A 22,509-nucleotide genomic window follows, 5' to 3' on the forward strand; every position below is an offset into this window, starting at 1 on the left:
CCCTTTAGCCCTCAACATCTGTCCCTGGGTGGGAGCAGTGGGTCTCTTCAATGGGACATCCTAACCTGATTTATGGGACCAGTGGGACCTCTGAGCCACTACAAGGAGGCTGCAAATCCCTCGGCTGCAGACGAAATGCCACCACTTGCCCTAAGAATTCCTCCCTGCGCCTGAGGAATCTGCTCCTCCAGCTGCCAAGAGCATCCTCCAGCTCAGCACCATCACCAGCACAGCCGGAGCTGGACTTGGGGCTCAGCAGGTTCTCGGGGGGCTCTGCCCCCAGGGCTGGGTGCAGTTCCCCCTGCTGCTCCCTGCAGAGCCAAACACTCTCGGCCAAGCCCCAGCTCCCAAAATAGCACCAGGATGATCTTGCCCTTTTCTATGCCACCCCCGGGCAGGGGTAAATGTCAGCCCAGGGCCACCAAAACATCCTAAGCCCCCCCAGGAAGGCAAATGGGGGGTGAGGACTTCATGCCAGTGCTGCACGGACGGACCCAGTTCAACCTCCTGAGGAAGCACTGGGGCACCAGCCGGGGTGTCCTGTTGCACGGGGGGGAGGGGGCACCTGGAACAATGCAGGACCCCTTCTCGCAGACCTGCTGCTGCTTTTTATAACGCCCCAGCTGTCCTCGGGAGCCCAAATAAGGCTGTGACCACCCGGAGCCCCCAGGACACACAATGGGTCCTGAGCACAGACTTTTTGGGACGGTGGGGAGGCGGGTCAGCCCAAGAAAGGCAAAGCCACTGTGCTGGGCAGAGCTGATAAACGGGCAGTGGGGCACAGGCAACACAGCTGCTCTACCCACCCGTTATCTGTCTGCATCCCGCTGCCCACCGCTGCCCGGGTCCCAGCAAGGATGGAGGCCATCAAGAAGAAGATGCAGATGCTGAAGCTGGACAAGGAGAATGCCCTGGACCGGGCAGAGCAGGCGGAGGCTGAGCAGAAGCAGGCGGAGGAGCGGAGCAAGCAGGTAGGGCAGACAGCCACAGCCCCCAGCCCGGGGGTGTTGCTTCTGCCTCTGCTGGGTTCTTCTGCCTGGTGCTGTGCCTCTGCTGAGCCCAGACCCAACAGAGACTCTGCCTGGGGTATGAGAGTGCGACAGCTGCTGCTATAACACAGCTCAAGGGCACTCTGAAGCTCTCCAGGGCTCAGTCCCTGCCAGCTGGTGGGATGTGGGAATGGGGTGGACACTGTGGGGCAGAGCTGGTCCCAAGGAAGAGGCAGGAGGGATGCCATGGGGCAGAGCTGAGACTGGGATGGGGCAGGCGGGGCTCTCTTGGGGTGCAGGGGTTCAGAGTGGTGTCCACCTGTGGTGACACCGCTGTCCTTCCAGCTGGAGGATGAGCTAGCTGCCATGCAGAAGAAGCTGAAGGGGACAGAGGATGAACTGGACAAATATTCTGAGGCCCTGAAAGATGCCCAGGAGAAGCTGGAGCTGGCAGAGAAGAAGGCGGCAGACGTATGTATGGGGTGCAGGGGAAGCTGAGTGTTGCCTTGCCCCCTTTCCTGGTGGGACTGCAGCCCTTTCCCTATGCCCTGGGGACACAGGAAAGTCCCTGTCTGGCTCAGTGTGCTCCCCGTAAAACTGTGTAAGTGTCTAGGAGCAGAGAATGGCCCTGTGAAGGACAAATCCGGAGGGCAGAGCCAGGCAGCGAGCAGCCCATCAAGTCGGGGATAGGAGGTCCACGCGTCCCCAGGAAGCTTTGAGTCACGGCTGGGGGTGGTGGAGCCGAGCGACGAGAAGGAGGAGGAGGAGGGGAGAGCCCTCATCCCCCCGCGGGCGGGGGCTCATGGGCAGTGTGAGCAATGCACAGCCCGGCTATTGTTGTCCACTGTTTCCAGGAAAACAATGGTGCGAGCGGTGCAGGGTTTCACCCAGCGGCGCTCTCCTGCCATCAAGGGGCATGAGGCCCCGCTGTCACCTGTCAGGACCTGGCAGCCCTTGAGAGGCCGGGATGTCTCAGGGTCCAGTGTCAGAGAAGGCAGGAGCCGTCCTCTCCCACCGCGCTGCTGGGGAAGTACCTGAGCCCCAGCACAGCGCCTGGGCTGCTCTCACTGGTGTAACTGGGAGCTCCAGAGCCCCGGGACATCTGTCACCCTGCAGCTTTGCTTGCAGGTCCGTGTGCCCAGCCCTGCACTGGAATTGGCATTGCAGAGCTCTTTCCTTCCCTCACACCCTTCTTGCCCCCCTTTGCCCCTTGTTGGCATTTTCCCTGCTGCCACCACATCTCCACTTGCTTCCTCGTGGATCTCTCTCCGTGCACTGGAGCCCCTTTTCCTGGCTGCTGACCCCCCGGGTGGCCCATGGGGGTCCCCCGGTTTCTCCCTGGCTCTGGGAAGTGGAGGGATTTTGTAACCTGGAGCATTGAAAAGGCAGAGCTGCCTCCTGGGTGCTTCCAGCCCCTTTGGATTCCCAGCTCATCCCTGGAAACATCCCATGCCATAGGTGCCGTGCCAGAGCGAGTACCTGCCTGGCTGCCGAGGGTTTGAGGCCGGCAGCCCGGAGCCTTTCCCTCCAAGCAGTGAGAACAGGCTTCGTGGGGAATGGGAGCAGTAAGGGGGCTCGGTGATGTGTTTATCGAGCTCTCAGCGGGCTCCATGAGCGGCACGACACTGAGGAACACACTCCCGGCTGTGACCAGCGCTGATCTCCGCAGCATTATCCGCCCTGACTCGGGAGGGCTCCCGCCGCGGCTCGGGAGGGATTTCACACGTGGAAGCGGAGTGCGAGCCCGGCGGGCACAGCCCTGCACCGGGCTGGAAGAAGGAGCAGGACCCGCTGCAGGGCTGTGGGCTCCTGGCCCGGCGGAGCCCGGGTGCTCCGCAGGGGCGGCAGTGACCGAACCGGTGGCGAGGACGTGCCCGAACCCGAACCGGCGGCGGGGCCGTGCCCCAACCGGCGGCGGGGCCGTGCCCGAACCCGAACCGGCGGGGCCGTGCCCCAACCGGCGGCGGGGCCGTGCCGAACCCGAACCGGCGGCGGGGCCGTGCCCCAATCGGCGGCGGGGCCGTGCCGAACCCGAACCGGCGGCGGGGCCGTGCCCCAACCCCAACCGGCAGCGGGGCCGTGCCCGAACCCGAACTGGCAGCGGGGCCGTGCCCGAACCGGCGGCGGGGCCGTGCCCGAACCCGAACCGGCGGCGGGGCCGTGCCGAACCCGAACCGGCGGCGGGGCCGTGCCCGAACCGGCGGCGGGGCCGTGCCCCAACCCGAACCGGCGGCGGGGCCGTGCCGAACCCGAACCAGCGGCGGGGCCGTGCCCCAACCGGCGGCGGGGCCGTGCCGAACCCGGACCGGCAGCGGGGCCGTGCCCCAACCGGCGGCGGGGCCGTGCCGAACCCGAACCGGCGGCGGGGCCGTGCCGAACCCGAACCGGCGGCGGGGCCGTGCCCGAACCCAAAACGGCGGCGGGGCCGTGCCCGAAGCCGAACCGGCAGCGGGGCCGTGCCCCAACCGGCGGCGGGGCCGTGCCGAACCCGAACCGGCGGCGGGGCCGTGCCCGAGCCCGAACCGGCGGCGGGGCCGTGCCGGAACCCGAACCGGCAGCAGGGCCGTGCCGAAGCCGCAGCGGGGCCGTGCCCGAACCCGAACCGGCGGCGGGGCCGTGCCCCAACCCGAACCGGCGGCGGGGCCGTGCCCAACCCAAACCGGCAGTGGGGCCGTGCCCAACCGGCGGCGGGGCCGTGCCCGAACCCGAACCGGCGGAGGGGCCATGCCCGAACCCGAACCAGCGGCGGGGCCGTGCCCGAACCGGCGGCGGGGCCGTGCCCCAACCGGCAGCGGGGCCGTGCCCGAACCCCAACCGGCGGCGGGGCCGTGCCCGAACCGGCGGCGGGGCCGTGCCCGAACCCGAACCGGCAGCGGGGCCGTGCCCGAACCCGAACCGGCAGCAGGGCCGTGCCGAACCCGAACAGGCGGTGGGGCCGTGCCCGAGCGCTGCCCCGGGGCTGAGGGGAGCCCGGCCACGGAGCGGGCGGGTATCAGAGGGGTTGCGTGGGGCAGGGCTGGGAAGCCCGTCTGGGCCCCGTGAGGCTGTTCCTGGTCCCTGTGACACACGAGACCGGTCTCGGTGCCCCCACGCCCATAAGGAGCGGGTCCCGGTGGACCCAGGTGCCCGTGGGGCAGACCCCGGTGTCCCCCCCGGCCCGGTGCCGGTGCCCCGTTCCCGCCAGGTGCGGATGTGCCTCCCCCGCGCGGTGCCGGTGCTCCCGCCGGTGCCGGTCCCGGCGCCCCCGCCACGCCCCGGCCGCGCCTCATCTCCCCGGTAACCGGGGCGGGGCGGAAGTGACGTCACTTCCGTCCGGCCGTTCCGGGCGAGGTCCCGGTGTCTGGGGGTGGCGGGGCTGGAGCGGAGGGACCGAGCATGGCCGGGGCCACCACGATCGAGGCGGTGAAGCGCAAGATCCAGGTGCTGCAGCAGCAGGCGGACGATGCGGAGGAGCGGGCGGAGCGGCTGCAGCGGGAGGTGGAAGCCGAGCGCCGCAACCGCGAGCAGGTACCGAGCCGGGGCCGCCGCGCGGGGGCAGAGCCGGCCGGGCGGCGCCCGGGGCCGGGGGTCGCTCCGAGCCGCGGGAGATGCCGACCCGGGCCGACGTGTCCGCCGGGAGCGGGGCTCTCGCTCTGTGTCCGTGGCTCCCTCTGGGTCCCTGGGACCCGCCCGTGGTGCTGAGCAGACGCCGAGGCCGGGGGGATCGGCCTGTCGTGGTTCCGCTGTTCCCGGTGTCCCGGGACGGACACCGCGGGGGGAGGGGGAGGCCCCGGCCATCTTGTGCGGCCCCGAGCCCGGCGCTGCGCGGGTAAGATGGAAGGAACTCCATCCCGGGCTCCCCCGGGATGCGGCCGGCGCAGGAGCCCTCCGGGGCTCTCCCGGGCCCCGCATCCTGCCCAGACCCGGCGAGCGCCGCTCTCCGCTGCCCCGGGCACCGGCAGCCGCGGGGGAACGGAGGGGCTGGGCGGGGAGTGCCCGAAAGGGAGGAAGGAGCAGCTCGGCAGGATCTGAGCTGGCAGCGCTGCCGCTCAGCGCCGGAGCACGGGAAGGAAAGGCCGGGACAGGGATGAGCGGACTCGGGCAGGACCGCGAGGTGGCCGCCTCCCTTGGCCTGGGACACAGGCAAGGCTGCTGGCGTTTTGGGGACAGGGATTGGGGTGGCACGGGGCAGGTCGTTGCTCGAATCTCAGCGTGATTCTGGTTGGATTTGCAGTGATTTTGCTGCATTTGAAGCGTGAAGCTGAGTGCTCCCCCTGAGTGCTCCCCCTGAGTGCTCACGCCTGTGCCCGTGACAGCGCTGTGGCACTGCCAGGGATGAATCGGGCTCTGCTGCCCAGATCCATGGCAGAAGCTCCTGCCACTCCCAGACCTCAGCTGGCTCTTTCTTTGCAGCCACATAAGGAATTCTCCGTGCAATAGCAGCACTGTCACGGGTACAGGCGTCTTTTTCCCAGCTCCCTGAACCTCCTTCATGGGAAAGAACCAGTGTGCCCAGTATGGTGCCCAGGGCTTGCCTGACCCCGGGTCCTGGGGAGTCCTCTTGACTCTCTTGGGGCAGCAGTGGTGAGTTCCAAAGGCCTGGATGAGCTTCTCACTTGATTTGCTGGGCTCCAGGTGCTCCCTGGTTCAGGGTGGCCTTTGTGGAGGAAACATGGAATAACAGGAATGTGCCACTTGTAGCAGCGGTGTCTGGAGGAGTCACCTGGAAGTGTCACCCCATGCTCTGGGGAAGCCTCACAGTTTCATCTGTGGCTAGAGAGAAGCAGCAGAACAGGAGGTGTAAGGGCTCTTCTTCAGCAGGGGAGAGACACTTCCTCAAAATTAAGGGTGGTTTTTGGGTGGGTTGAACACTGCCGGCAGGAAGTCAGGGCTGAGTGATGCAGTTCTGAGAAGAAGCGGAGGCCCACTGTACTGGTGTGTCTGCATTGCCTGGGAGAAGGAAGGAGGGGGTCCTCCACCTTAACAGCTGGTATCCCCTTTAACAAGGAAAAGATGCAGTCAGGCAGTCTCTCCTTCCTGGTTCTGTTTAAGGTATTGTTGTGTTCCTCCTCAGGCAGACCACTTCTCCTTTCAGCGGGGTGGGTGTTGGCTCTGGGGCACCAAAGGGGTGTGGGCTTCTCCAGAGCCGGGTGTAGCTGCGTGGGAGCTCCTCTGTGCTCTCCCAGCCTGGTCTTGGGACCTGCCAGGGGAGCCTCAGTGCCAGTGGGGAGAAGAGCTCGGACAGCCCCTCTGGGAACTGGATGCAACCGGTGTTGGATCCCACTCTAACGCTGTAACACTGGCGCCTTTCATCACTGCGCTCCTCCCTCCTCGGGCATTGTGGCGGGGAAGGAGCTTTGTTATGTGCAGCTGGGGTATATCGTGTTTGTGTGGCATGTGCCTGTGCCCGGGTCTCTGCAGAAGATCACGGTGCTGCCCTGGAATGGCTGCACAACTGCCTGCCTTTGCAGTGCTGCTGGTGAACAGGATTCTGGACCCCCCCCGGGGGCTCCAGTGGGATGTCAGAATCCCTGAAGGATCTGGGCTCCCCTGGGCTTTGGCTGGAGTGGATGTGGCTGTAAGCAGGGGCCTCACAGCCAATCCGGTCATGCCCCCAGGGTCCCAAAAAGATTGCAGCGAATCTCTATTGACTGTTTATTCTGGGTCTCATCCAGAAGAGGAGTGCCATTGAAGGAATTTTCATCTTTGGCCTTGAGGTGCTTTGTTTTCAGCAGCACTGAAGGGCAGCTCCTGTCCTCTGTATCTGCCCTGGCTGTGTCCTGACTCAACGCTGAAGCAAGCCACAGGGTGATGGCAGTGCTGTATTGCCTTACTGAGCACAAGTGGCTGTGCCACACGAGTCATGAACTGAGCACAAAACTGCATGGTCTGTGTTTCTCACCATCTCTGTGTCCAGCACAGCGCCATGGGGGCTGGCTTGTACCTTGTGGCCTCTTTGAAGACTAACTAAGACATGGATTGCAGTGGTTGAGGGTGGGATGGCCTCTGATCTGTGCCAGTTCTTTAAAGCCTCAGTCACATTTCTGGCAGATGTCTGCAGGCTGTCAGCAGTTTCACCAGCTCCCAATCTGTGTGACTGAACCAAGGCAGCTATTGCTGGGGAACAGCCTCCTTGCCCTGTCTCAACACTGGAGAAGGCTTTTGCTCCTTCTCTGGCTTGTTAGTGAGTTGCTGGGAGGAAGGAAGCCTCAAGCACTGCAGGTTCTCTGCTGGGGCTATGGACTCTGCAGCAGCAAGCCCTGGGGCTGGGCAGCACCTGTGACCAGCCCAGCTTGCCAGCACCCAGTACAGCTTGGCACATCCCTGAACATGTTAATCCTTCTCACCTTGCTGGTGAGAGGGTTTGCCTCAAGCAACACTCATGTCCCGATCACAGCAGTAAACTCTCTGCTAAGTGGCGGCTGTCACCACACTCTGGCCCCGTGGATAAACAGGGTGTGATGAATGGCCTGGCAGGATCCTGGCAGCTGCAGAGGCAGCCCTTGGTGCAAGTCATCTCCTTGGTGTTCATGGCTTAAACTCAGAGCAGTGCAGGCTGGCAGTGAGAAGCCTGCAGAGCTAAGCGTGCTGCTTGCCTCTGAGAGAGTGGCTAAAGCATCCTGGGTTTGCTTTGGGCTCCCGTGTGCTGCTGCTGACCGCATGGCAGATCTCAGCTGCCCTAGCTGAGCTGCTGAGCCTGCCCAGGCTGAGTTCCCTCCTCTGCTCCCTCCAGGCTGAGGCAGAGGTGGCATCTTTGAATCGCCGTATCCAGCTGGTGGAGGAGGAGTTGGACCGAGCTCAGGAGCGCCTTGCCACAGCTCTGCAGAAGCTGGAAGAGGCAGAGAAGGCAGCAGATGAGAGCGAAAGGTGAGCAAGGACTCCACTTTGCACTCTGTCAAACACTGACGCTCAGGTGCCATCAACTTTCCCAGAGTGGGGGAGGAGATCCCACATCAAGGCTGCATGTGGGAGTCGGTGCCTGCTTATGCAGAGCAGCTAAAACATTGCTGATGAACCTGAGGCTGCTGATGGCCTTGATTGTGGTGGAACCTGAGGCTAGGGAGCTGGGAAGTGCCGTGTGCCACCATGCATCCCTGCATCCAAAGGAGGAGAAATACATGGGTTCAGGGACACCATTGCCTTGTAAATGTGGCTGCTGGTGGGGCGGCCTCTCTTCCATCTGCTCTGCCAGCATGCTCCCTAACTGGCAGATGTCCCCTGACCTGGTCTGTGATTCAGAGGGGAGTGGTCCACTTCCAGCTGTCTGATGTGCTTCCTCCTGCACACATGAGCAGCATGAGCCAGCTGGTGGCCTGCCATAGAGACAGATTGGGCTCTTCCTTCATTCCAGATGCGGAAGTGCTTGACTTGGCTGTGCTGAGTCCTTCAGACAGTTGGGCTTTTCCTCAGCAGCATTGCACTCCCCTTGGCCTGGGAACCCAGTGATCTGCTGGAGGAATGTTCCAAAGAACAGTTAATTCCAAGCAATTGAGGTGGCTGCATTCACATCAGCCCAGTGGCCTCAGCCTTCCTGTGCCACCTTCTGCATTCGGAGGAATTGTGGCTTATCAAGAAGCACTGTGCTTCCAGGGCAGTGCTGTTAATGCTCTGGAACTCATTGCACTGCTGGCTTGTCCAAGATTGTTTCACACATCTCCCCTCCCTGTGCTTGCTTTTGGGCAGAGGCATGAAAGTCATTGAAAACAGAGCTCTGAAGGATGAGGAGAAGATGGAACTGCAGGAGATCCAGCTCAAGGAAGCCAAGCACATTGCAGAGGAGGCAGACAGGAAGTATGAGGAGGTGAGACCCTTGGGTGCTCTAGTACAACTGACCTGGGCCAGGAGACTTGAGTCCTCTTCCTGCTGACAGCAAACCTAGGGGCAGAGCCTGGCTCTCAGCAGGGCCACATCAGTGCTCTGCTTGGCCAAGAGCTTCCAGTGGCTCCTGCAGGCATTCCTTCCATTCACTGCTCTGCAGAGCCTACAAATGCAAAACTCCCCTCCTTCCTCTTGACTCTGATTGTCCTTTCCAGGTTGCTCGGAAACTGGTGATCATTGAAGGGGATCTGGAGCGTACTGAAGAGAGAGCTGAGCTCGCAGAGTCGTGAGTAGTCTGCTTGCATGTACCTGGCAGGTCTGCCTCTGCATGGGAACTAACACTGCACTGCTAACCTTGTTACACAAGGCCTGAAGCACAGGGTGGGTTTAGGTCTGTGAAGGAAAGGAATGAAAGCACTTCCCTTCTTGAAAGAGGATTAGCTCCACTTAGGACACGGAGTTTGTAATGTGATTTTCCTTGGGTGGAGACACTCTGCCCCTTTGCATGGACTCACTTCCTAGTGTGGAGGCTGGAGAGCCTTCCTCTGCTCAGCATTCAGCAGCACTGCTTTGTGTGTGCAGTCACAAGGTCGTTCACATTGCTGCAGAGCACAGTGCTTGTACTGAAGTGGCAGAGGCCTCCTGGGCCAGGGACTGGAGTGGCATATGGGGTGGCCGAGGGCAGAGCTGTGGCTGAGGCTGGTCTCTGGGCCTCTCCAAGTATTTGCAGTATCCACTACAGGCTTCTGCACTGCTCAGCAGAAATCTGGGCTTCCTCTGCTCAGAGCAGAGACACAAATCCTGGTGTTTGGGCTCCTTTCATGTATCCAGATGCTTCAGCTGATCCTTGAGGAGCTGGTCAGGGCCTTTCTGTGCTCTGGGCCTTGTCTAACACAGTTGGTGTGTATGCAGCAGCAGCAGCACTGTGCTTCCCGCCCAGATGTGCATGTTGTGACCATGACTTTTTTGTGTTTCCCCCTCACACCCTTTTTTGCTCTGTGGTGGTGTGGTTCTGGTGCTCCTTTTGACCTTGTCCCCACCTGGCTTGTGCCCTTGTGTGACCGTCACTAACAGTCATTGCCGGGAGCTGCGGGAGCAGATCAGAGTGATGGACCAGAACTTGAAGTGTCTGTCTGTTGCCGAAGAAAAGGTACTAACCTTTCCCTTCTTGAACCATTAAACCAAAACTCATGTGGTCCCCTCACTGTGCTCCTCCCCTCAGCTTAACTGTGTCTCTCTCTTGCTCTCTCCTGGAACATTCTGTCTTCTCTGCCCATAAATATCCATTTCTGCGTGGTGGTGGCTGTCCTTCTGTCCATCAGAACAGCTTCCCTCCAAACAGCACAATAAACGTGAAGCTTCTACTTGGAGACTCCAAGTCTGGCAGAAATCTGTGTCCACATCTCGCTGCTCAGCTCTGTGCCCCGTGCATGTGCTGGCAGAATATTTCAAACATGAGCTCAGAGGCAAAAAGGGAACTTGCTTTCTGCACAGGTGCCTCAAAGCAGGGTCCTATCCAGTCTGATCTCAGTCTCCTAAAGAACTTCCTGATCTTCCCTGCACGTGGATTCACTTCTTGTCTCCTGTCTTTCCCTCCCACTTCTTCTTTTCCTTTTTTCCCCCCTTTTCTTACAAAACCCCACAGTAAATGTTCCGAGCTGGAGGAGGAGCTGAAGAATGTCACCAACAATCTCAAGTCTCTTGAGGCTCAGGCTGAGAAGGTAGGGCTGCCTGTCCCAGGGCCAGAAACTTTGCTGTTGTGCTAGGAGGGTAAACAGCAGAGCACCCACTGAGGTGGAAATTATTCAACTGCAGTCTTAAGCAAGCCAGGAGTGCTGTGCTTGCTCTGCTGGGAGGGCTGAGGTATTTCACTGGAGGTTCATGGAAGCTGGGGTGCAGGAAGCCTGGCTGCCCTTCCCTGCCTTGGGGCAGACTCAATCAGCCAGGATGTTTAAGCTGTTGAAATGTTAAGATGAGAATTTTTCTGCATCCAAGTTTGTGTTCCATGCATGATGTGAGACTTCCCACCTGGCCCGGTCCTGTTGGACTTGGGTGAGGATGTGAACAAGTCGCAGGTGGAAGGTTCTGTTGGCATGTGTTCTGCAGTGAGGAGTTTATGCTGCCCTCTGTAGTTGTGGGCTCTCTGGAGAGGGAGGTATCTGGGGCTGCTGACTGCTGACTCCTTTTCCACAGTACTCTCAAAAAGAGGATAAATATGAAGAAGAGATCAAGATTCTGACTGATAAACTCAAAGAGGTGAGTGACCATGTCAAGGTGGCCCAGCTGGGTGAGCTAGCCTCAGCTTGACTGGGAAGAGAGGTGGAGGGTGGGAGACTCCATGTCCTTGGGCTGGTGCACTTTCCTGTAGAGCTGTTGCACTAACTGGCTTATTTCTGTCTGGCAGGCAGAGACCCGTGCTGAATTTGCTGAACGCTCTGTAGCCAAGCTGGAGAAGACCATTGATGATCTGGAAGGTACATTCTGGGGATAGGAAACTAAGGAATGAGTGTTGAGTGAGAAGCTAAGGAGGGCTCTCTCGCAGGTAGCTGGAGAGTGGACAGGCTGCTGTGCTCCTCATTACTTGGAGCATAACCCCACTTAGCCTCCAAGCTGAGGCTTGGCAAGAGTCCTGCCCTGTGCTTCTGCTCTGAAAACAGTTCCCCAGCTGTGCTGCAGCAGGTCTCAAGCTCTTGATCCAGACACCTGGCCATATCTAGATAGCTTCTGTATTTTGGTAGTTATATCCTCAGGAATGTAACTAGATCCCTGTGCTCCAGCTTAATCCAATTCATTTAGGAGTGGCATAGGAAAGAGACACCTGTATATGTAAGAATTGCTCACAATAACATACTTGTGTGCAGAACATCATGCATGTGCTGGCTACTTCAAATGGGGTCTTGCAAGTCAACCACGGAGTCAGTGAGTCTTGAAACAGCCCCCATGAAGATTCAGACTCCCCAGTGTGAGAACTGAATCAAGGTTAAATCCCCAGCAGTTCAGCCCATGGAGTAGTCAGCCTGTGCCGACTGTAGGTTCCTTTCCTCCTCCCATTCCTTCACACAGTTCTTCAGGAACACTCCTGAGGCCAGCCATCACAGAACCTTGCCCCAAGCCACAGAAGGAGAAGGTTTCAGCTGCCTCCCTTAAGTCTGGGACTGTGGCCAGATTCTTTTTGGATTGCTGTGGCTGGAGTGGTGGTGCTGGTAAACCAAAACCCTTACAGGTCTACTACCTTGACCACAGGTGTGCCTTTGTGGTCTTTTAGTGCCAGGTCTTGGAGATACAAAGCACTATCCTACTGTCTGGAGTCACTCTGGAGGTTTATTATCTAGAAATAGCAACGGTGTCAGCTGAGCTGTTCCAGAACTGCAGCCAAGCAGCAATCTGAGCCACCTCATGGTCCAGGACAAGCTTTTATTTGGAACTGCAAAAAGTCCTCCAAATTCCTGCATGCTCCCCTTGAAACCTGTTGATTGAGAGTTGGCTCTGGTCTACAGCCTTGCTGCTGAAGTGACCTAGTTTATGACAACTGACAAAGTTCCCCAGGCTCTGCGAGGCTGTTAACAGCATGCCCAGCTGTACTATAGCCCAGGCAGCCAGAGCTGGAGCGTCTGTGCCAGCTCTGCAAGGCTCAGGGATGTGTCAGCACAGTTCCAGGCCCAGCCCTCCCTGGAGGCAGAGAGCTGCCTGTCTGCTCCATTATCTGATAGAGAACACTGGTGTGGCCAGTCTGCTCCCCCACCTCACTGCATCCTGCAGGATTGGAATTTCCTCTAATGCCCAGCTCGATTACGTGAGTGACTTCTGCCAAGCCAGTCTTTGCATTGAGACACAGGTGAGAACAAAGCACCTCAATTATCAGTGCTCTCCTTAGGTGTGACAAGCTTCTCCCTAAGTGAATGGAGTTGCCTTTCCCTGCTGCTCCTCCTGACACTGGTTCCTGCTGACCTAGCTGGACAGCTTGGTTTTACAAGGTGATGTGGATGAGTGCTTGGCTCTGCTGCCCTTGGAGCTGAGTTGTAATCCTGGAAAGCACCTGTGGGTCAGTTGGTCCTCAGGCTGCTGGAACCCTTCTGTTCGTTGTTGGGGATGAACATGGAGTTGTGATGGCTCCACATCTAACTTCATTTTCTTCTGTTCATGTGTACCATCCTGCTAGTCCTGCCCCAGAGTGTTGGAAGAACTCTTTGCCTTCCCTCATTGTTTTCCTTTTGTTCTCCTCCTAAACCTCTTCTAGATGAGCTCTATGCCCAGAAACTGAAGTACAAAGCAATTAGTGAGGAACTGGACCACGCCCTGAATGACATGACTTCCATGTAAATATGAGCTGGCTGGCGTTCGCCTCGTGCTTCAGCAGGCTGGACCGCCAGTGCTTGCTTGGTTTGCTGTGGTTTCTGTAGTTGGAGAATCGACGGTGCTGTGCCGTCCAGGTTACTTCTACAGATCTGCCCAAGGAGCCCCAGCATGCCCTCCTCTAACTCTAGGTCCTTGTGGTCTGCATGTGTAACCAAGTGCTGTGCTGGCCTGAAAGGGTTCTGACCTAAATTCGAGTGCAATTCCCATTCCCACTGAGAAAGGCTTTCTCAGGAAATGTGGCTTTGCCATCTGCTGGAGCCACTGGGCCATGGTCTCAGGATTCCTTCTGGAAGAGGCTGTGGATAGTGCTCAGGTGGATTCCTTAGGAATTGCCACAATAGGCTTGAGATGGGCCAGATCATGAACTGATCTGTGGAAGTAGCTGAACTTGTGTGTTTCTGCAACATCACTCCTCAGCTTTGTGTTCAGATCTGCAGTGGGTTCTGCTAACAACCGCTCCGTCTGGTCCTTGCACTAACCCAGGAGAGGCCAGGTCCTCACCCACAGAGAAGAGCCTTAACACGAGTGTCCCAGAGTTCCCTAAGCAGAGTTTGCTGTTCACAAAAACTGAGGCGTTTCTTAAAATTAGTGTCTCCTTCTGTCTCACACAGATAAGTCTTGTGGTTCCAAACTCCACTTTGGATTTATCTCTCTGCTTGGTGGCTTGTTCTGCATCTGCACCCGGCATTCACGCTCTCTTCATCTCACTCTGAATTCCAGTACCTTTTTCCAGTTACTGTGCACAGGGCATCCCTGGGAATGGGTGCTGTAAAGACACGGAAGCAACAGCAGCAGCCCCCCAGTTCTGCTGCACTTGCTCCCAAACAAAGCTCCCTCTGTGTGACCTGATGTGCCAGACACAGCCTGCTCTGAGGGGCTGCCCTTTCTGTGTTGGGGGAGCAGGGAGGATGTTCTCATCTGCATATCTTGTGTGGAGCCATAAAGCTCTTTTTGTATTTCTCTTGCCTCTTGCTCGAGCATGATGTCACATTTTTTAAGGAAAACAGTTCCTGTATAAATGGCTAATGCTTTTGAGAAATGGGTTTCTAGTGACCACTTGCTGCTTTAGAGTGACTGTCTCAGCATTGCCTTCAAACTGGTGTCACTCTCTGTGGAGCACAGGCCTCACTAGCACGCTGGATTTTTCTTTGAGGTGTGTTGCTGGCTCCCAGATGCGATGGCAGCTTTGCAGACGGGGCCCGTGGGGTCAAACTGGAGGCTGGGGGTTGCAGCAGGAGGTTGGAGCTGTGCCTGACTGAAGACACTCCTCATTCCTGCCTGCTCTGGAGTGTTCACCAACACTGGTTGCCAAACGCTGGCTTGCAGTGGGAGGTCACACACCTGATAGTCGTTAGCTAATAAATACTGTGTGAGCTCTGGCTGGTCTCCACTGGGGCAGAACTGGTTGGGTGTGAGCTGCTGCCTGTGCCAGGGGAAGGATGTGTGGCCTCTTGCTTCAGGAATGAGAAGGCACTGCAGCAGGGCTGTGAGCATCTGAGCCAGGGAATCTTCTGCAGAGCCCTCCCCTGCCCACACGGGCTGGGGGCTGCAGGATCCTTGTAGGAGCGTGGCATGGAGCTTCCCACTGAGCACTGCCACTGGGCTGCGAATGCCTGGTGTGTGTCACTGCTGGTGCTGTTGCTAGTTGATGTGGTATGATAAACACTGGTCAGCCTCTCAAAACAGTATGTGCTGCCTCATGGTGGTTGGTCAAATACTTTTTCCTTTCTGGATCTGTTCATCTGCCACAGTGCCCGAAGAGCCCTTCGTGAGCAGAGTTCTGATGACATGGGACACTTCCCGTGGCTTTCTCAGGTTTGTGCCCTTCTGGTCTCCACGTGGTAGCACTGGCAGTCAGGATAATCTAGGCACATCCACCTGCCCCAGCGTCCCACTCTGTATTTGGTGACAGGTGGGGAAATGGGGGAGCACTCAAGGAATTTCCAGGTGTGGGCTGAGTCTTGTGGGCTGTGGGGCAGTGGCTGTGCCCTGTAAGCACAAAACAAGAACCCAGAACTCTTCAGTAATGCAACTGCAGCTGAGTTGAGGATCTGGATCCTGTGGGAGGGGCAGGGCTCCTGTAAATGTGAAGGCTTCCAGTCCAGTGTTCCATTGTCAGCTCTGAAGACAACAGGGATGCAATCATTGTCTGTCAGTATCTGAAGGGAGGGTGTCAGAGGATGGACCAGCTTCTGCTCCGTGCTGCCCAGCAGTACGACAGGCAGCACATGGGAACTGATGGCCCGTTAGTTCCACCTGACCGTGAGGAAGAATTTCTCCCCTGTGTTGGTAACTGAGCACTGAGCAGATTGCCCAGATACCATGTAAAGTCTCCCTCACTCGAGATATTCCAGAATAATTGGGATACAAAGTGCTCTGGGGCAACCCTGCTTGAGCAGGGAGGTTGGACCACATAACCAACAGTGCTCCCTTCCATCCTCACACCTCCTGTGATTGTCAGTGGGTGGGAGGTGGCAGCCTGCCCTCGGGAAGTGCCTCTCTCCTCACAGGGAGGTCTGGTTGCATCCTGACTCTTGCTGTGGGGAGCTGGTGGCTCTGCTCTGCTCAGTGGTGTTCCCAGGAATGTTATCTAAGGCTGGGCTGTGGCAGGCCCTTTCCCCACTCATCCGGAAGGAATCCACGCTGGGTGGTGGATGGGAATGTGGGTGGGTGATGCAATGGTTACCCTGGGAGGTTTTGGAGACATCTGGTCTGACTGGATTGCTGGGCCTGTACAGGCTGGTTGCTGTGAGCTGTGCTGTGATGTGGGAGTGCTGCAAACACAGGTTAACTGACCAGGAGGGCCAGCTGCCCACGTCCTGGGGCTCCCTGAGCGGCAGGGATAGCTGGTGAGGCTGCCCTGGGGTTGGGCAGAGAAGGGAGAAGGCCAAACACAGCGTAGCTGCTGCAGACCTGGGCAGGTGTTCTGTGTGGAGAAGCTGCTCCTGAAGTCTGGGAAGTTTAGTCATGCTAAACACTCCAGTCTGCTACCTTGTGTGGGTGAATCATCAGGTCCCTCTACACAAGCAGGAATGTTTGCTTGAAAACTGTGAGCTGTTGCACCAAGTCCTGCTGAGCATAGTTCACTCTCATCCTCTGCCACTGGGGAATCCCAGGATCAGCCTGGATCACTTGGGTCTGGGGACTGGCACTGGGGCTGCTCAGAGCCAGCATGAGTCCCTCACAGCAATAGCAGCTGTTGTGCAAGACATGGGCCAGGATGCTGTGTACCCACAACTTCCCAATGTGGTAGGTCAGAAATCATTGGCTTCTCTGCCTGTGCCTTGGTCTCTTGGTGCCTTTAAAGAAGGGACAATCAGTCAGCATTACTGCTCTCTGCTGCAGAGCAAGGTGCAGTTAGAGCAGGTCCTGAGCACTGAGAGAAGCTGAGTGAAGCTGAAGTTGAGCTTCCCCCTCTGTGTGCAGATGTTACACTGGAGGGGCTGAGCTGAGACTCTGGGGAGGGCGACAGCTTTGGCTGCTCCATGTAAACTCCACTTTCTGGAATTTTACCCAGCTGGGTCTTGTTCAAGAGCAAAATATTCTGAGATTGAAAGCAATGAAGAATGGTGTAGCTCCCCTTCAGAGGATGCCTGGAGAGTCACAGTACAAAGATCAGAGGGGAAGGCCAAGGCTGTGCTCTGGGCTCACTCCTCCAGCAGAGGCATCACACTGTGTGGCACTGCAGGTGGTGCTGGTCACTTCTGCCAGGCTGGAAGATGATGTATAAAGTTTTTTCACTGCCTGGAATTCCCCTAAGTGCAGGAATTGGAGCTGTCAGGCTGGGAGGACTCTGCCCATGCAAATGAGCAGGAGAGATGCTGAATGTGTTCTCTGTAGTGGCTGGTTGTGGCTGACAGGCTGTGGGTCAGGACACTGGCCACCCAGCCCTGAGAAGGGACAGATCCTGGCAAGGGACCAAACATGCTGATGAGCAAGAGTGTTCAAGGATGCATGTGGCTGCTGGACCTCTGTGGGGCTCTAAGGACAAGGACTGCAGAGGCCACAGCTGCAAAGGCAGCTTGTGCTCTGCTCATGGAGCTGTTCTGGGGCAGAAATAAAAAAAGGCTCTGTGCTCCAGAAGTCCCTCTGTGCTGTACCTGAAGCAGTTGCTGCCTCCAGTTCTACCTGGGTTGTTAGTGTGGCACCAGGTGTGTTCTCAGAGGAGGGTCCTCCAGGCCAGGGGTGTGATGTTTTCATTCTCAGTTCCTCTGGTGTGCCTGTCCTGCTGTTCAGACCCTGTCATTCCCACTGCAGTGTGGTGTGGCTCCCTCTGGAAGCCGTACTTGGTACAGCTGTGGCAGGACTCGTTTCTGCAATGTGCTCCACAGGCTTAAAGCACATCCCAGATCTCTGTCCTTGCTGGGGTCCAGCCCAGCCCTGCCTGCAGGCTCCTCTTCTGGTGTCTCTTCTTCCTTTCTTTGCCTTTGTGCATCTTTGGCAGCACTTTCACTTCTGCCCACACTTGGCTTGCTCTGTGATCTTCCTGAGCTGAAGCACAAGTTAGAGAAAGACAAACTCTTGGGGATAGCCCAGGCTGTCCTCAGAAGCACACATTATGGAGACAGCTTGTTTGATGTGCTCATCTTGGTGCTCTACTAACCTTCCCTTTCTCTCTTTTTCTCTCTTCCTCTTGTTTCCCTTATCCTGCCGCTGCTGCAGAGCGCCTGTACAGCCAGCTTGAGAAAAACCGCCTGCTCTCTAATGAGCTGAAGTTAATGCTGCATGATCTGTGTGACTGAGAAGGGGCCCACTAATCCCATTAAACAGCTTATTGCGACCACCAGTGCTGTGGACCACAGTGAAATCTGATCATTAAGACTGGCAGACTTGCGAATTTTATGCAATTGCTGCTTTTTAATGAGGCACTTGGATTTATCCTGTAATTTATTTAAGCACTTTTTTAATATATAAAGGTAACCTCTATTCTTGGTGAAGTCACCCCCAGACTTGGCTGTGTCTTGACCAGTCTTGTTTGCTTGTCCAGGGGGTCCTGCCTGGCTCCTCCAGGAACCAGAATAGCTGCACCCCCCCAAATGAGGGGTGGGCTGAAGTTAGACTTATGTCTGCTTGAAGCTGTCTGTCAAGTGCTACAACTTAATTTACTATTAGCTGAATGACTGTAGGATTTCCTGGTGCATGGAATGATGGCTTCTACCAATAAATGACTGACCTTGTGGTCTGTGAGACACTGCACACCTGTAGTACATTCCTGTTTAGGGGAGTCCTAACTAAGAAGGTTTGGGGACAGCAGTAATTTCCCAGGCCTGACCCCAGTGCAGCTACAGAGCCCTAAAATGGGTTGGGAAAGCTCACAGACATCTTGATAGCAAGTGCCAAAATGCACAGCCTGAAGCTGTGTCCTGGGTGCCTGCAGGGAGTATTTAAATGCTGCTGTTGCTCGTGCTCGAGGAAGGCTGTTCTCTCTCTGTGCAGTTTCTGGCCCTGGGGAGGTTGGGAGTGGCTTTGGGAATCTGCCTGTACCTAAAGGACATTTTTCCACAGCCTGTCTGCCCAGTGTCCCAGCGTGTGGATGTCTCCAGTGATATGGGTGGGCTCACCTTTGGAGTGAAGCCTACTTAGAGCACTAGCTGCTGATCTGCTCTCCTCCTGGCTTAAGGAACATGTGAGAATTGACTGCACAGCTGCCTGTAGTGTTGGGCAGGTGCAGCTCCCTCACGCCTCACTCTGCCTGTCCCTGCCCCAGCTCCTGCTCCCTGCTGCTGGGCTTGGCATCCCTGCCCTGTGCTGAGGGGAAGGGGGGCACAACCAGCTGTAGTTCCAGGGGTGTGTTGCTCTTGGGTGCCTTGCTGGGCCACGTGTGTCAGCTGTGGAGGTGTGGAAGCCCTGGGAAGAGCTGGCTGCAGCCAGAGACGCCTGCATGTGAAACACTGACCAGAGCTCTGGCTCAAGGTGCACCGTGGCCATACTGAGTGGGAGCAGCAGCAGTGGGAGAGGCGAGGGCTGCACACGAGCCAGGTAACCTCAGAGCTTCCAGCTGCACCCAGCCAGGCACTCCGGCCCAAGGATCGCTGCAGCTGCGTGTGGGGAAGGGGCTGGCACACGCTTTCTTTGGCAAAGGACTCTCTGCTGTTTGATGCTGATTTGTAACTCTCGACTCTTGTTCCTGCCAGATAAACTGAAATCCACCAAAGAGGAGCATCTCTGCACGCAAAGAATGCTGGACCAGACCCTGCTAGACCTGAATGAGATGTAATGGATCCCTGCCACTGCCTCTGCCACGCCATGCCAGCCCAGCTGCTGCTGCCCTCTAACCCTGGGGCCAGAGTTTACTTTCTGTTGCCAACTTGACCAAACACAAATCTCCTTTGTTCCAGGGTTAAAGGCCACCAGGTTGGGCAGAGCTTCAAACAGCATCATTAAGGGAAGTAAACAATGCAATAATGTTTGGAGAGCATGTTTGAGATGTACACATTTTGTAACTACCTTTTTTTGTAGCAACCATTATAAACATTCCAAATAACGTGTGAGGCTGGTGAGCTACACTTCAGAGCTCTTGGCTTTAAAATTTGGTATTAACCTTCTGTTAATCGGCTCTGGGCCACCCTGCTTTGGCAGGGCAGGAAACGGATATGATGGTTCTGGCCGTGAGTCAGAGTAGCCAGGCTAGGCTGACAGCCTGTCGAGAAAACTTCCTTTTCCAGGAGCTGTTTGCCAAAAGCACAGTTCAGTTTTTCAGCTTTAAGGTAGCTCTGTATTGGGAAGGAACAACTTGGGTGAAAGGTGTCTTTTTTTGGGGGGTTGTTTTTGTTTTTCTTAAGCCAAGCCAGTCATCTGAGCAATTGAACCGATTGAACCTTCACAGGGATTGTGTCCCTTCCCCTCCACACCTGAAGGGCTCAGAGAAGCCAGTGTCCCTGTAACCCATCGCTACCCTGGAGCTGACTTTGCCTTCACTAAGTGCTGATGCACCGAGCTTCACTGCTCATCACTGGGTTACACTTAACAACTTAAGTCCAACAGCCTTGTGTCCTTGGAGAAGTGTTTTTGCCTACCTGGAGGGAGGGAGCCAAGCCTTCCCTCCTGCCCAGGACTGCTCTAATTGTCTTAATTGAGTACAAGCCATGTCGCTGTGCATTGCTGATGTGTCGTGGTTGTGAGGTGTGAGTGTGGCAGCGTCACGCTCGCAGTGTGTAGCTTGTGGTTTGAGCATGCTGCCTGGTTGTAGCAGTTTTTGGGGCCAATCTGGAGACAAAAACCATATCCAGTGTTTTGATACTAAATTGAAAAATTGTGTTACTGTCTTTTGAAATAAAAACTGATCCCTCCACATGGCTGCTGGCTGCAGAGCTTTACTGTGCAGGCTTGTGGGGGATGCGGGTGGGGATGAAGAGTGGGGTGGTTCCAGGCAAAGGGTAAATAGCACTTCCCAGGACTGTGGTGATGAGTTCCTCAGTCACTTTGGAGACACCACTGAGTTGGGTGGAAGTGTTAATCTGCTGGAGAGCTCTGCAGGGCGTTCTGCCTGGATGCTGTAGTGTGGCAGTCAGCAAGGCCGAGTGTCAGGTACTGTCTTTGGGTCACCATAACCTGCTGCAGTGCTCCAGGCTTAGGGAAAAGTGGCTGCACAGCTGGAAAACAACCTGGGAGTGCTGGTTGACAGCAGCTGCACATAAGCTGGTGTGTGCCCAGCTGGGCAAGAGGCCAAGGGCACCTGGCTGGTACCAGCCGTGGTGTGGCAGTGGGACCAGGCAGTGCCCGTGTCCTGTGCTGGGCACTGCTGAGCAACCACAAACCCTGGGGCCAGTTTTGGGCCCCTCACGACAAGAAAGACCTTGAGGGGCTGGAGTGCATCCAGAGAAAAGAACGGAGCTGGGGAAGGGGCTGGAGGGGGCTCAGCCTGGAGAACAGGAGGCTCAGGGAGGACCTTCTGACTTTCTACAACTCCCTGACAGGAGGGTGCAGCCAGCAGGGGTAGGCTCTGCTCCCAGAGAGCAAGGGACAGGCCAAGAGGAGCAAGGTTGTGCCAGGGGAGGTTTATATTGGATATTAGAGAAAATTTCTTCACAGGAAGGGCTCCAGCCCTGTCACAGGCTGCCCCATCCAACCTGGCCTTGAACACTTCCAGGGATGGGGTAGTCACAGCTGCTCTGGGAAATCAGTGCCAGGGTCCCACTACTCTCACAAGGAAAAATTTCTTCCCAATATCTCTGTGTTGGTTTTGCATAGCCTGGTTTTTGGTAGCAGGGGGGCTACAGATGTGGCTCCTGTGAGAAGCTGCTGGAAGCTTCCACCATGTCCAGCAGAGTCAATCCCTGGTGGCTCTGAAGATGGACATGCTGCTGGCCAAAACTGGGCCAATGAGAGGCTGGTAATGCCTTTGAGATGACATATTTAAGAAATAAATCAAAACAAAGTCACACAGTTTTCTTCTAGTCCGAGAAGAGAGGTTGAGAACATGCGAGGGAAACAAGATGGTGACACCAAGGTCAGTGGAGAAGGAGGGGCAGGAGGTGCTCCAGATGCTGGAGCTGAGATTCCTCTGCAGGTTCTGGTGATCACCATGGTGAAGCAGCTGTGCCCCTGCAGCCTGTGGGGATCCATGGGGATGCAGAGATCCACAGGGCATGCAGAGATCCACCCACAGCCCATGGGGATCCATGGGGATGCAGAGATCCACAGGGGATGCAGAGATCCACCCACGGCCCATAGAGATCCACAGGGGGTGCAGAGATCCACCCACAGTCCATGGGGATCCACAGGGGATGCAGAGATCCCCCCACGGCCCATGGGGATCCATGGGGATGCAGAGATCCCCCCACAGCCCATGGGGATCCATGGGGATGCAGAGATCCACAGGGGATGCAGAGATCCCCCCACGGCCCATGGAGATCCACAGGGGATGAAGAGATCCACCCACAGCCCGTGGAGATCCACAGGGGATGCAGAGATCCCCCCACAGCCCATGGGGATCCATGGGGATGCAGATCCACCCCCATGCCCTGTTTTCCTGCACTGCCAATGGGAAGAGGGAGAGGCTGAGGGAGAAGAAGGTGTTTTAAGGGCTTATTTTACCTCTCATTATCCTCCTCTAATTCCGTCAGTAATAAATTCACTTTGCACCCTAAAGCTGAGCCTGTTTTTACCCTTGAAGTGTTTCCCCCAGTCCTTATCTCAATTCATGAAACCCTATGTTGATGTTTTTTCTCTCCTCTACCCAGCTGTGGCAGGGGAGGGTGAACTCTCCTGGGTGCCTGGTGTTGGGCCAGTGTCAAACCACGACAATCCCATCCAGCCCTGCCCTCTGGCAGTGCAAAGCCATTCCCCCTCATTCTGGCACTCCAGGCACTTGTCCAAGCTCCTCTCCAGCTTTGTTGGAACCCCTTAAGGCACTGGAAAGCTGCAT

General features: G+C 56.9%; 1 protein-coding gene across 24 annotated transcripts; it reads left to right on the forward strand.

Annotated features, from left to right (window-relative positions):
* Positions 1–799: 799 nt before the first annotated feature.
* TPM3 (tropomyosin 3) lies at positions 800–20,433 on the forward strand. 24 transcript variants are annotated; one of them, XM_072918381.1, is made up of 12 exons: positions 800–971; positions 1,335–1,460; positions 7,702–7,835; positions 8,652–8,769; positions 9,002–9,072; positions 9,861–9,936; positions 10,980–11,042; positions 11,191–11,260; positions 13,024–13,102; positions 14,894–14,957; positions 18,648–18,768; positions 19,277–19,466. In XM_072918381.1, the coding sequence occupies exons 1-11, from the start codon at positions 858–860 to the stop codon at positions 18,723–18,725; spliced, it is 993 nt and encodes a 330-aa protein (XP_072774482.1). In that variant the 5' UTR covers positions 800–857; the 3' UTR covers positions 18,726–18,768; positions 19,277–19,466. The 24 variants fall into 24 exon arrangements, 23 of the variants coding, with proteins under 23 accessions (XP_072774482.1, XP_072774486.1, XP_030147575.1 ...); XM_072918380.1 differs by lacking the exon at positions 9,861–9,936 and adding an exon at positions 10,432–10,507 and having other exon boundaries at positions 835–971; XM_072918382.1 differs by lacking the exons at positions 9,861–9,936; positions 18,648–18,768; positions 19,277–19,466 and adding exons at positions 10,432–10,507; positions 17,805–18,084 and having other exon boundaries at positions 813–971.
* Positions 20,434–22,509: the final 2,076 nt, after the last annotated feature.

Source organism: Taeniopygia guttata, chromosome 25, assembly GCF_048771995.1.
Source record: "Taeniopygia guttata chromosome 25, bTaeGut7.mat, whole genome shotgun sequence".
NCBI lineage: Eukaryota > Metazoa > Chordata > Aves > Passeriformes > Estrildidae > Taeniopygia > Taeniopygia guttata.

Coding starts and splice junctions, on each gene's coding strand:
- TPM3 (XM_072918381.1), top strand. CDS start 858: ATGGAGGCCATCAAGAAGAAGATGCAGATGCTGAAGCTGGACAAGGAG. Junction 1,461..7,701: donor CAGAGAAGAAGGCGGCAGAC/GTATGTATGGGG, acceptor TGCTCCCTCCAG/GCTGAGGCAGAGGTGGCATC. Junction 11,043..11,190: donor TGACTGATAAACTCAAAGAG/GTGAGTGACCAT, acceptor TCTGTCTGGCAG/GCAGAGACCCGTGCTGAATT.